We start from the raw sequence: 14,466 nt of genomic DNA, 5'->3' as shown, positions 1-14,466 counted from the left end.
ATGAACACATGACACTGTCATGACACAGTCATGAACTCTAACTCTACCCATAACTTTCATGACAAAAACCGAATGACACTTACTAAAAGAAGCGTTACGTCATAAACATTTATGACTTGTTTGTAATGTTTATGACATGTTCATGACAGTGTCATGTCACTCTTATGTAGATACCTTCAAGTAAAGTGTAACCAAAAGATCACAGTTTGGATTAAAACTCTCCCCGAGGAACGAACGTATTTTGTTTTCGCCGCAACGTGAACTCTGCTCTCCGGTTTAAAAGCACTTTTTTTTTTTATATATATATATATATGTTGACACCACGTTGTGCTATTACATTTCGAGATTATTTTCCATTGGATATTGAAGTTCATAAATAGGTGTTTTCAACACGGGTGTGACGTCGTTCGCCGGCTCTGGCTTCCAAGTCCCCGAGGTAAATGGAACGCACCATTTGTATCCCCTCTCAGATCACACTTAAAGGGATACTCCACCGTTTGTTGAAATAGTTCTTATCACGGTCTCCCCTGGCTGTAGATAGGTGGGCCAACGCCTTTTTTGTCTCAGAGCAAGTAATTAGGTTGTTTTTTTTTGTCTTTTGTTGGCTCACTTTTACTCACAACATGCTAACCGGCAACATAGGATTCCATTCACTACGCTAAGCTAACTAGCGGCGGCGCTGCCAGTGTTGCACCGGACTAAAACGATGCATGCACAAAAAATGCGTTGGCCCACCTATCTACAGCTAGAGGAGACCCCACCTATCTACAGCTAGAGGAGACCCCACCTACCTACAGCTAGAGGAGACCCGCCCTATCTACAGCTAGAGGAGACCCCACCTATCTACAGCTAGAGGAGACCCCACCTATCTACAGCTAGAGGAGACCCCACCTATCTACAGCTAGAGGAGACCCCACCTATCTACAGCTAGGGGAGACCCCACCTATCTACAGCTAGAGGAGACCCCACCTATCTACAGCTAGGGGAGACCCCACCTATCTACAGCTAGAGGAGACCCCACCTACCTACAGCTAGAGGAGACCCCACCTATCTACAGCTAGAGGAGACCCCACCTATCTACAGCTAGAGGAGACCCCACCTATCTACAGCTAGAGGAGACCCCACCTATCTACAGCTAGGGCAGACCGTGATGATCCCTATTTCAACAAACGGTGGCGTAGCCCTTCAAAGTCGTTCAGCTGTAGCCCAAAATAAGCAGCCGCTGAATGCTTTCTTCACCCTCGGCCTCGCCACTCTGTCTTTTTCTTTTCGCAGCTTCCCTCCGCACTTGACACTCACCTTCTCTTTGGCTTCTCCCCTGCCTCCTCTCTTCATTCTCCCTGTCAGGCTAACAAACGATTGTTTGCTTTCCCATGGAGCTCGGCTCATGCCAGGGCCTGGGAGAGAGACAAGAGTGTCGGGAGGCTGGAGGGAAGCCAGTGGCTGGGGGTGGGGGCTACCAGAAGGGCAGGATAGGAGGAGGAAACGCTGGCTGGTGGAACAGATGGAGAGTTGTGGCCGTAGAGCTCGGCGCTGTGTGCCTGCAGCGCCCAAGGCTTCTAACCCCACGGCCACAATTAGCCCAGTTCCCAGTATGTCGTAGAGCTGCAAAGATGAATTGATTACCTCTACAACTATTTTGATAATCAGTGAATCGGTTTGAGTCATTTTTTATGTTAACCCTTATGTTGTTTTCCCGTTTTACCATGAACTTGTTGTCGTTCGGGGTCATAATTGAAATTTAACTTTTTTTTTTGCGCTTTTCCTGACAATTTTGTCCCTTTTTTCGATGCTTTTTGACACTTTTTAAAACGTTTCGGTCACTTCTTAACGTTTTCTTTTTTTAATTCATGGTCAATAACCCTAATTTACATGACATTATACCAAATTTTTACCAACGACTTGACATTAACCAGGATGACATTACCAGAAGATGTCTTGGTCATGACAACTTGACAACATCCTGTTTAATGTCAAGTTGTCTTAATAAGGACACTTCAAAGTAATTTAATGTCAAGTTGTCATTACAAAAACCGAATGACAGTTGATGACAGAAGTCATAAACATTTATGACTTGTTCATAACGTTTATGAGACGTTCATGACAGTGTCATGAACGTAGACTAAACTTACACATAGTGCACATCCAGTACACACAAAGTCTACATTACCAGTGACCTTCCTTGACCGCTGATATATTGTTCGCCAATGTCCGTGGTTTGCTCAGAGTAGGTCAGTAATAGATTACATATGGAAACATTTTCTGACATTTTATACACAAAACAGCTTCTCCATTAATCGAGAAAACAGTCGTTAGTTGCAGCCTTAGTTTGTGTGTGCCTTTACCCGAGCAGGGAGCCGTCACACAGCAGACATGCCTCAAACACACAGGGCAGTTACCTGATTTCTGTTACTGCTGCAAAAATACTCACCGGGAGGGCATTGGCGGCGCGTGCAGTCGCAGTAGCAGCAGTGGCTCGGCTCTCTCTCGGTTCTATTCATTGAAGACACTCACAATCTCATATTTCATCATGTTGCAGCTCTGATTGTTGATATGTATGTAGAGAAAGGTCCCTGTAAAAGACGGGATGAGCCCTGCTCTCCGGTTATTCTGGCGAGCTTCATGTGTCTGCACTAGACTAACCACAGTGCAATACTGCCATCTAGTGGAGCTTTTCATATTGACATCATTTTCTCAGTAATATTGCTTCCTGTCATGTGAAATTACAGTTTATATGCTAGTGCAGTGATTCCAGACTTTGTTTTTTTTGTCTGAGGTACCCCCAAAGCCCTGCCAGAGGAACTCACGTACCCCTTTTTTTTCCCCTCAACCTTTATTGTGCGGTCGCTTAGTTTAATTCATATTTATTAACCCTCATGTTGTTTCCTCGGGTCAAATATTACCCATTTTCAAAAAGTTTCTATATCAGAAATTTGTGTTTCTTTCAACCAAATTTTAAAACCAAATAACGTGGATGGTTCCCTACGACGCTCTTCACAAGTTAAATAAATGATCAGTTCACTACTTTCATTGAATTTGGGTGTTTTATTCAATTTTATAGCATGTAAAGAAAAATTGATAATAGAACATTGAAAAACGTAGGAAAAAAATGTCAAAAAAGTGACAAAAACATTGTAAAAAGTGACAAAAATGTCGGGAAAATCTTCAAAACGCCAGAAAGAGTGAGAAAATTTTGAAAAAAGTGACACAAACATGGGAAAAGTGACAAAAATGTCAAAAAAGTGACAAAAACATCGAAAAAAAGTGACAAAAAGTCGGGAAAATCTTCAAAAACTGCAGAAAAAGTGAGAAATCTTTGAAAAAGGTGACACACACACTTTCTTTACATTTTGACGCAGAAAATCAAAAAGTTGCATCATGGTCGACTGGGAAGACAACACAAGGGTTAATATTCAACACTGTCCCAACTGCTCCAAATTCCAAACGATGAACGGTTCTCGAGATATATGAAAGACAACGGACGGACACACACACACACACACACACACACACACACACACACCGTGCTTTATAGTTGGATATGTGTTCCTAGAGGGATTACACAATGGAGAACCAGTATGGCCTGCCTTCATCTTTCTTTCACTCTGTGAGCCTTTACATCTGACAGCGAGCATGTTAGAAAAAGAGACAGGCCTCTACTGTATGATGAGAGGGTTGGATCGCAGCTCTTCTCATGCAGCTTAGTACTGCTGCCACACACACAGCACACACACACACACACACACACACACACACACACACACACACACACACACACACACACACACACACACACACACACACACACACACACACACACACACTCAGAAGAGTACAGTGGCTGAGTTTTGTGTCTCACATCATTCTCCTTTGTGGCTATAAATCAGTGGAATACTCTTCCTACAGAGCTAAGAGGGTCTAATTTTAGCTCTAGATGGGGTGGGATAGGGGGACAATAATGTCTGTAGATTTTTATGACTTTATGTATCTGTATTGCATACTGTAAATACTTTGTCTGTATTTTATTGCGCCATCTACCTGCCCAGGGACCTAGGGGCGGAAACTAGCTATTTGCTACAACCTGGCACAAGACATCTATTAATGTTTTTTTGTGCACTGTCCCTGTTCAAATAAATAAATTACAATTACAATCTGATGGAACATATGAAGCGAGTTAGACATGTAGCTCGTAGGCCACGTTCCCAACACGTATTTATTACAGCAGCATGGTTTGATGTTAAAGGACAGTTTGACACACGAGACCCGTGTTTACATGCTGTATACATGGTTGTTTACATGTTTATTTTTATAAGAGAGACTTCGATTATTTCAGTGTTTTTAATTACAACCCATCTGTTGTTGTTTAAAGTGCTCATATTATGCTTTTTGGCTTTTTCCCTTTCCTTTATTGTGTTATATATCTTTTTTTGTGCATGTTATAAATTTACAAAGTGAAAAAGCCTAAAGTCCCCCCCAAAGGGACTTACCATCTCCAACAGAAAACACTGTTCACTAACTGCTCCAAACAGCTCTACTGTAGTCCAGCCTTTACTTCAGAGACAGACGCCCTCTTACTCTGCTTCTGACTGGCTAGTAGTCCTTACCTAGCTACTATCAGGGCACGCCCTCATACTCTGCTTCTGACTGGCTAGTAGTCCTTACCTAGGTACTGTCAGGGCACGCCCTCATACTCTGCTTCTGACTGGCTAGTAGTCCTTACCTAGTTACTGTCAGGGCACGCCCTCATACTCTGCTTCTGACTGGCTAGTAGTCCTTACCTAGGTGACTTCAGGGCACGCCCTCATACTCTTCTTCTGACTGGCTAGTAGTCCTTACCTAGCTGCTAGGGTGGCACGCCCTCATACTCTGCTTCTGACTGGCTAGTAGTCCTTACCTAGGTACTGTCAGGGCACGCCCTCATACTCTGCTTCTGACTGGCTAGTAGTCCTTACCTAGCTACTGTCAGGGCACGCCCTCATACTCTGCTTCTGACTGGCTAGTAGTCCTTGCCTAGCTACTGAGCATGTGCGACTCCCAACAAAGATGGAACAGAAGTGAGATGTCTCACTCTGTAGCTAAAACAGAGAGCTCAACACACAGGGTGAAAAGAGGAGCTGCAGCAGTGTGCAGTACAACAAATATATGGTGTTTTCTGAAAATGAAACCACGTAAACCTATTCTGGTACAACCTCTAAATACAGTTATGAACCTGAAAATGAGCATGTTGCCGATGAAAAGAATAATTAGGGAGCTTTCTGTTTTATTTTTATTTTTTATTTTTTTTAATCTTGTACAATCAACATACTGTAGAAGAAGAAAAAAAATCTGATAAAAACACAAACAGGCAAATCAATCCGATTCCATTAAAGAACAAGAAAAAAAGTTTGAGAGTTTGAGACGGCGCAGGCAGAAGAATAATGCTTATAAAGTCCCGCCCCTACTTTACAATATCATATTATTACAGAAAACAAATACAGCTGTCCAGCATTCAAACAGGTAAACTAACTGTGAATGCATGATGTGTGAAACAGGGTCTTGGGTCTGCAACGTAACAGTAAAAGTATGAGGTAGACACTAAAAAAACTGTATTTCTTGACGTTGTGCTTGTTGTGTTTGTGCAGGAGTTGCCAGAGCATGACCAGCCTGTTCAGTAACACCATGTCACCTGCCAAAGACGGGAACTCTTCGCTGCCTCGTCGCTCCAGCAACCTCGGAAAGCCTCCGCTGCGGGCCCTTTATGATCTGCTCATTGCGCCTATGGAGGGGGTGAGGCCTTCCTCCGTGCCTGGCTGTTGATGTGGTTGTGTGTTAGAGAGAGACGTATGAGTATTTTCCTTGCACTAAGCCTTTTGTCTGACAGGGCTTGATGCACTCCAGCGGGCCCGTCGGCAGACACAGACAGCTGGTGATGGTGCTGGAGGGGGAGCTGTACCTCATCCCCTTCGCTTTGCTCAAAGGAAGCTCGTCCAACGAATACCTGTACGAGCGCTTCAGCCTCATCGCTGTTCCCTCCATCCATGGCCTTGGAACCAGCGCAAAGGTTGGCCTTCTCCTTCACACGACTAAAAAATATAATGCCGCACTTTTGTGATTTAAATTTTTATTTGCAAATATGACAAATAACAGCTCATATGGTAGCCTGACAAGCCAGACCCACATCCAGATGTTGGGTCTGGGAACTCCCCATTGGCAGGGCTCAATCCGAGGGGCGGGATAAACAGTTGTCTTTCAAATTCCCTCTGCACGTAATAGGATAGCGCTACAACCAATCAGAGCAACGCTAGCTGATAGATTAAACTTTTGCTGTTTTTGGTCGGCAAAACACCGAACACATCTTCCTTTTTTAAGAATGACTTCAGTGCCGTTCTTTGTTCTTTTCTCAAAGAAAAGCTGAACTCCAAGTCTTCCAGAAGACCGCTGTTCCCCAGCAGCAGCCATAAGCCCCGCCCACCGACTCTATACACGATGTGATTGGCCTGACCAGAGTTTGGTTTTTCCAGCTCGCAAGCCAACGGAGAGTACCTAGACCCCTCTGGCTGCAAAATAAATTTGCTGCCGCTAGGGTGCGTCTAGATTTCTAGGCTACTCATATGGTACAGCTTACAGAAGACAAATAAGACGAGAAGGTCAGGCAGTGAAATAACATTTCAGTCAAAGCATAAGTTTTCCTGGTCACAAGGAATGTGAAAAATGAAAAATTTACAAGCTGAGCAGACAAAAAGCACAGTAGTATAAGTTGCGCTGGATTTCTCATTTAAATGTTGTAAGAACAGTTTGACGACAGTGAATACAGTACAAAGGTTATGTTGTCTGGGGCCAATCCCAAGTTGTCATAACCCAGACATCTCAAACAATATAACCTTTATTTTTGTGCTCGTAGGCTCACTCCCGGCGCCCTGGACCGGCTCCATGTGGCGGTGTCTCGATGGCAGCGGTGGTGGGGAACCCTCGCCTGCCCTCGCCCGTGATGGACCGCTGGCTGTGGGGACCCATGCCCTCTGCAGAGGAGGAGGCCCTGATGGTGGCTGAGCTGCTGGGCTGCCAACCGCTGGCCGGCACTGCTGCCACCAAGGAGCGGGTGATGAGTGCCCTCACACAGGCCGAGTGTGCCCACTTTGCCACCCACATTTCCTGGAAACTAGCGGCTCTGGTGCTCACCCCAAACCCTGAGAGCGTGCCCGGTGGAGCAGGCGCCAACGTGGGAGTTGGGACCGTGGGGAGAGGTGCAGGGGGGAGAAGAGGCAGCAGTGGCCGAGGCAGGAAGGGCTCCATTGGAAGCGGCTACACCATCCCCGAGTCTCTTCACATGCAGGACGACAGCAGTGACGTGGAGAGCATATGTGACAGCCCGCCCCTGCAGGAGTTCCTGCTCACAGCTGCGGATATATTGGACCTGAGGTTGCCCGTCAAGCTGGTGGTGCTGGGGTAGGTTGGCTGGTTGTTGCCTCTGCAAAATACAGTCCCTCCAGAAAATCGCATAATTCAACGCATAATCAGCCAAAGTCCGCATATTGATGCGGGGGGCATTTTTTCAAATATGCCGCACTTTCGCCGCATAAATTGCTGATTTCTGCGCAAAATATGCGGGGCTTGCATGATTTCACAATCCCCGCATTTTTGTTGCAAAAAAGTCACATAATCTTAGCAGAAAGTTGAAAAATGTTGCGTTTACTTCACACAAGAGCAGCCATTTTTCCCTGTTGCCATGGGAGCGTTATGAAGTGACGTAATTACGCGACGTGAACATTGAAAAGCAGGGTGTTGGGGGATCAGTTTTTTCTTCTCTTTTTCATCAAACTGCAGTTTTTGCAAGTTCCCGCAATTTCATCGCATAAAATTACATAAATATCATATAGCATATTCCATCGCATTTTTTAAGAAAACGTGCCACATAATCAAGGATTTTTGCTCGCAACAATCACAAAAAAACTCTGTTTTTTTTTTGGTGGAACATGTGTACGTTCCAATTTAGTTTTAGTCGTTTAACAGAAAACTCCGATTGGACAGATAGTCTAGCTAGCTGTCTGGATTTACCCTGCAGAGATCTGAGGAGCAGTTAACCAGAGTCCTCACAAATCAGCCGGAGGTTAGAACGCCAACACAGAGACAGAGGAAGGTAGGGCTGGGTGTCGTTCAAAAATATTCGGTAACGGTACTGATACCAATAAAGTGACTTCGATACCTGTTCCTAAACGATTGGCGATACTAATTTTATAAAACAAAAAGAAATTACAACATTACACACACAATTAAATATTACAGCACAAATACTTTTTATTTCTTTTCCAGCTCGTGAGTCCGTCTCTGTGTGACGTAGTTTTTCCTGCGTGTCTACGACGTGTACCGTTAGACAGCCAATCACAAACATTGTAAGATCTTGGTAGAAGCTTGCTGCATGCTGATTGGCTCACTGACTCTGACGAGATTTACTCCTTAGGTATTGATATTTGGAATTGAATGACAAGGCATTTTTCGATACTCAACACTTTAGAGGCAATTCGGAAGCCGAAAAAAAAAAATCGCAGCTGCTTGTGGCGAAAAGTTGAGACAGACTCAACTTTTAGAGTACTTGTCGGTGTGTTTTGAGGCGGTGTGAGAGTCCGCTACGGCAAACAGGAAACACCACTGCCTCTATCGCTGCCACGAGAAAGTTTTAAAACAGAAAACACAAGCACCGAACTGCACGGGAGTTTGTGGGTTAAGATTCATCTTTTTGCTTTCTCTCTTTTGCTGCATTCCAAACACAATTTTCAGCCCATAAGTTACGACTTCAAGTCACGACTCACGCGTAAGCTAGCGTTAGCTAGCGGCTACCTAACATTGGCATTAGCTAGTGCTAGCTAATAATAGCGAAATTACTTTATGTTGCCTATTTATGTCTATTTATGTTATTTTGTTTAATCGCCATTTTTTCAAATACGCCGCACTTACGCCGCATAAATTTTCGATTTCCGCGCAAAATATGCGGAGCTTGCATGATTTCATAATCCCCGCATTTTCGTTGCAAGAAAGTCACATATATCTAAAATTGTTGCGTTTAATTCACACAAGAGCAGCCATTTTCCCCTGTTGCCACGGGAACGTTATTAAGTGACGTAATTACACGAACGTCATCGAAAAGCAGGGTGTTGGGGGGAATCCCTTTGTTTACTCTTTTTCATCAAACGGCAGTTTTTGCAAGTTCGTGCAATTTCATCGCATAAAATTGCATAAATATCATATATAGCATATTCCATCGCATTTTTTAAGAAAACGTGCCACATAATCAAGGATTTTTCCCGCAACAATCACAAAAAAACTGGAAGGACTGCCTAGTCTCGTCCCGAATTTTACCCATTCTCATCTGGTCAGCCTAACTTAAAAAGAAATTGTAATGTATCTTATTAGAATTGGATAGCCTAGGAGGATAATAAAAAGCAAATAATGCTTCAGAGGTTATGCTATTAAACGTTAATAGCTTCCTAATTCAATGATATGGCTCGTGTGGCTGCAGGTCGTACCAGGAGTCCAGCAGCAAAGTGACAGCAGACGGTGTGGTGGGACTGACCAGGGCCTTCCTGGCTGCCGGGGCTCAGTGCGCTCTCGTGTCCCTGTGGCCTGTCCCCGTCGCGGCCTCCAAAGTGTTTGTCCACGCCTTCTACACCGCGCTGCTCAACGGGACCAAGGCCAGTGCAGCGCTGGCGGACGCCATGAAGACCGTCCAGAGCAGCAAGCAGTACTCGCACCCCTCCAACTGGGCAGGTTGGACACAATACCCACTCACGTGTTAATTCTACATTCCCATAATAAAAAAAAAGAGATGACTTTTTTTTAACTGCTTATTTTCTGTCCAGGATACATGCTGATTGGTAATGATTAACATTTCAGAATGAAGTATTCAGAGTTTTACTCCATCTGGTGAGATATGGAGACAGACACACACACACACACACACACACACACACACCACACACACACAGGCCACACACACACACACAAACACACACACACACACACACACACACCCACACACCCGCACACACACACATATATACACACACACACACAGGCCACAACAAGCACACACACACACACACACACACACACAGACACACACATACACACTCTCACACACACACACACACATACACATACACATACACACACACACATTTATTTTATTTTATTTTTGACTTTTCAATTTCATTTCTATTTAGTTTTCAGAGTGTTTGCTGGTTTTAGATGTATATAGTATAGAACTTTATTGACATTCTGCTACATCGAAAATCTGTTTATTTGTTAAATAGAACAAAGACTACAGTAATATAGCAAATATCAATAAAAGTAAATAAATGCAAGTTTTTTTAAATAGGTGAGACACATGTTTAGCTGGTTTTAGTTTAGTTTCAGAAAGGATTCTTTTTATATATTTAGTTTTTGTTAGGGCCAGGTATAATCTATCTGAGAAGTACAGCTTCATAAATAGACAAAATACATGGTTAAAGAATAGCCACGATATTTAATGTTTAATCTCCATGCTACTTCACTGTCCAATGTGAAGCAATTTCGACACAGCGCCATCTGCTGGAATGTCAAGTCAGTTCAATTTCTGTAAAAAAAGTTATTTAAACTGGTTTAGTTTTCTATTTTTTCTTTAAGGTTTTAGTGTTACTTTACTCAAAGTATTTTCCGCTGCTCATTTTCCTTTGAGTTTTAGTTTTAGCTCACTATACTAACCCTGACACACACCAGGACTTTCTCACAATACAAAATGTCACAACCCAAGATGCGCAGATATGCTGACGACGCTGCACTTCGCTGGTACTTGCAGGTGGAGAAGTCCCTTCAGAGGATACAGAACGGCCAGCGTAACTCCATGTATACGTCCCAGCAAAGTGTGGAGAACAAGGTGGGGGGTGTCCCTGGCTGGCAGGCGCTGCTGACCGCTGTGGGCTTCCGTCTGGACTCGGTGGGCAGCGGTATGCCCGCTGCGGTCTTCTTTCCCACCGCTGATCCCGGGGACAGGCTCCAGCAGTGCAGCACCACTTTACAATCCCTGCTGGGTATGTACCTGAAACAAGCTCTACAGCAGGACTCGATTTCATAGTAGGCACAAAAACCGCCCTGCCCGCTGAAGGGGTTTACTGCGCCAGAAATCAGCTGTTCTTATAATATTTAACGTGTATGAGAGTGTGCTCCTAGCGTACTTTTATCATATCAAGACGACCAGATCGTGACAATATTTTATTTTGTAAGAGAGAGAGGTGCATGCGCTTAAAGCAGACAGCTGTACGTAGATGTGAATGACATGGTTTCTCCGTGTGCCATGTAAACATCATATCCCGAATACGATCAGATACGGGATAAGCCTCATAACCGCAATATTCACGATATATGCTAGATGACACACATGATTCAAATAACATGCTAACGACGTCCGTGGGTTTAGCGATACTCAGCGTCCAGCAAACAGCTTATCCACGCATCGAGTCATAAAAATGAACATTGCGATTAATAGTGGATGGGTCGTTGGTGAAATAAGGTATAATTAATGAGATTCGGTTACACTTTACTTGAAGGTATCTACATAAGAGTGACATGACACGGTCATGAACGTGTCATAGACATTATAAACAAGTCATAAACGTTTATGACATAAAGCTTCTGTCATTAAGTGTCATTCGGTTTTTGGTTATCTTCACACTCGCACACGCCAAGGTCGGGGGCCTCTGCGTGGTGCAACTTCCTCTTCTGTTCTCGTAACCTTTATTAAACAATGCACTTTTATGCCATATAAGGCCTAAACTTGTTTTATTACAGCCACTTCCTCAACGCACGCAGCTCTTTTGCAACGAGCACATACACACACGTATTGTTAAAGTGCCCATATTATGAAAAAAACACTTTTTCTGGTATTTGGGGTGTTCTTTTGTGTCTCTGGTGCTTCCACACACATACAGACTTTGAAAAAGATCCATCCATGCTGTTTTGAGTGAGATACGGTTTCTGAATGTGTCCTGCCTTCAGTCTCCTAGTGAGCTGTTCAAAATCGGCCTTGGACTGTGACGTCACAGTTAGCCGGCTAACGCTAACGCTAGCATGCTACGTCGTTCTCAATAGCAAAGCACTGCTACAACACACACAAGTTCACCATAATCTACAAAAGAACTACTTACATGTGCGCCCTCATTTAGAAGTCTCCTAGCTGATCCTGCCTTGTAACTGACCAAAGTTGGAGAAACAGCCTTTCTTTTACTGTCTCTAGAGTTAGCTAGCTGACATGCTCTACATCTGAGCTACTGCGCATATGCGAGTGCAATCAAAGATAGTACAGGAGAAGAAGAAAAGAGGTCTCACTCTGTAGCTAAAACAGAAACCAGGTGAAAAGAGGATCTGCAGCAGTGAGAGAGAGCTGTGCAGTACAACAACAATATGGTGTTTTTTGAAAATTAAACCATGTAAACCTATTCTGGTACAACCTTAAAATACAGTTATGAACCTGAAAATGAGCATAATATGGGTGCTTTAATAAAATATTTCTACAGTACCAGTGCTGACTTTTGGCCGAGGCAAAGTTCTCAGCCGTCCGCTTGGTGTGCCAGGCCCTTTACTGATTTGGTGATTACGTGACCAAGCAGGTCTGTCTTCAGTGTTTGTACCGTTTCATATCACTCCCCAGATTTAGTCCTAGTGCTACTTAGTTTGGGGTTTAAAGTGTGTGCTGTGTGTGTGTGAATAATGAGGATGTTCCTTTGATCTCGTCCCTCAGGTCTGCCGCCGCCCGCTCTCCAGGCTTTGTGCAAACTCATCACAGCTTCAGAGGCAGGGGAGCAGCTCATCAATCGGGTAGGCCCCTCCCTGCAGCCCTGAGCAAACGCTGCTGGATTTTTAAAATCTGATAGAAATCGTTCTTTGGGCTCAAATAACAAAACACCGTTGCTATTGTTGTGTGTAAAGAGCTCTTGAGACAGCCCCTCTTACTTTCTCTGAAACTTTTACATGCCTTTGCGCCATGAGGCTCTTGCTAGAAGAGAATATTTTAAGGGGATATGTGATTGCATAACTTAGTTACGTGAGGACTGGATACACGCTAACGCACTGGCAACTCAAAAGCGCAGCTTGATCTGCATTGAATTGCAGCATGGAAGCCGAAACGAGCAGCCGGTTCAAGTACAAAGTCTACACTACGGTCTTGAGTCCTGTTCTCTTGCACCCGAGCTCGTGAGCCCGGAGAATTAATGTTACGTTTAAATGCAACACGTGGCTGTCCCATGCTTAAAGTTAAATACTATGCAGTCAGTTGGTGTTGCCTCATACTGCAAATACGGGTCTCAATGCACAGAACATGGAATGTGGTCAGCCTAATCTGAGTACGCTGATTGCGTCAAACTGTTAAACACTGATGTCACCTGTTGCTGTTATCCTTCTTGTTGACCTGAACCCTTGTACCCTTTGTGAATGGCCTTTGTGCATGCGATTAAAAAGCCTATTCTCTCTCCCCCCCTGCCCCTCCCGTGCGGTCTGAAGGCTGTTAAAAATATGGTGGCAATGGTAAGTGCGCCTTCACCTCCCTGCACTCCATCCCATTCTTCTCCTCCGCTCTCCACTCTCTGTCCCACTAAACTTGATCTTGATCGTCTTGTATTTTCACGCTGTTGCATGCATAGAGTGTAGCCTAACAAACGTTCAATCTGTTTATCTTTTCTTTTTCTTTTTTCTTGCTGGTTCCTGCAGTCCCATTTTAGGGATTTTGAGTATTAAAAGATTTACAACCCTGGTTCAGAGGAGATTACAGGTCTGAGGACAGTTTCAGGGTTGGTAGAAAGGGATAAAGCTATGATGTAAGTAGTTACGAAGCGTGCAGCGAGCAGACATGTTTCTATTTTCTGCAGTTTCGTCATGTTGACAAAGGTGTCTCTGTCCCCAACCAAGTAATCCCCAAACAAAACAGGCAAGTGTGCACCCAGGGCATGTGTTAACCCCCCCGTAAAGCTTCCCTGCCGATGTCCTTTTGCTCCGAGGACTCAAACAGAAACCCGTTCATACCTACTCCAGAAAATATGTTTCCAGTAGTTGGACAATAAGATGTGACTGAAATAGAGGACAATGCACATGAGAGCACGGAACTACAGTCCCTCTGGATGATTTCATTCTTCATAGAGTAGAAATTGTTTGATCAATTTCTTTTTTTTACCCATTAATCGCATCTCCAGTAGAATTTGCCCCTTTATTGTGTCCCTGTGCTCGTTCCTAACCGCTCCGCTCCTCTTTTCCCTCTTTTTTTTCCTCCAGCTCCACCAGGTGCTAGTCCAACTCCAGACGGGAGAGAAAGAACAGGATTTCTCCCTCCTGCCCATTCAGGTGTCCATCAGCGTGCAGCTCTGGAGACTGCCAGGGTGCCACGAGTTCCTGGCTGCTCTCGGTGAGTCAACGGTTACCTAGTCTCGCTTTTGCCAGACCCTCCTCCAAAGCGCGCTGGAGGAGGGT

The 14,466-nt window shown here is 44.2% G+C and overlaps 1 protein-coding gene across 1 annotated transcript in view; it reads left to right on the top strand.

The window, feature by feature from the left end:
• LOC120560407 (tetratricopeptide repeat protein 28-like) overlaps positions 1-14,466 on the top strand; it is a 391,494-nt gene that overhangs the window by 369,843 nt on the left and 7,185 nt on the right. Inside the window, 9 exon segments of the mRNA XM_039802872.1 lie at positions 5,622-5,766; positions 5,861-6,040; positions 6,881-7,425; positions 9,494-9,741; positions 9,834-9,882; positions 10,732-11,042; positions 12,749-12,825; positions 13,507-13,530; positions 14,272-14,401. Coding sequence (XP_039658806.1) covers positions 5,622-5,766; positions 5,861-6,040; positions 6,881-7,425; positions 9,494-9,741; positions 9,834-9,882; positions 10,732-11,042; positions 12,749-12,825; positions 13,507-13,530; positions 14,272-14,401 — 1,709 coding nt within the window.

The sequence above is a fragment of the Perca fluviatilis genome, chromosome 6 (genome assembly GCF_010015445.1).
Source record: "Perca fluviatilis chromosome 6, GENO_Pfluv_1.0, whole genome shotgun sequence".
NCBI classification, from domain to species: Eukaryota; Metazoa; Chordata; class Actinopteri; order Perciformes; family Percidae; genus Perca; species Perca fluviatilis.
This window is presented reverse-complemented; position numbering and strand designations above follow the sequence as displayed.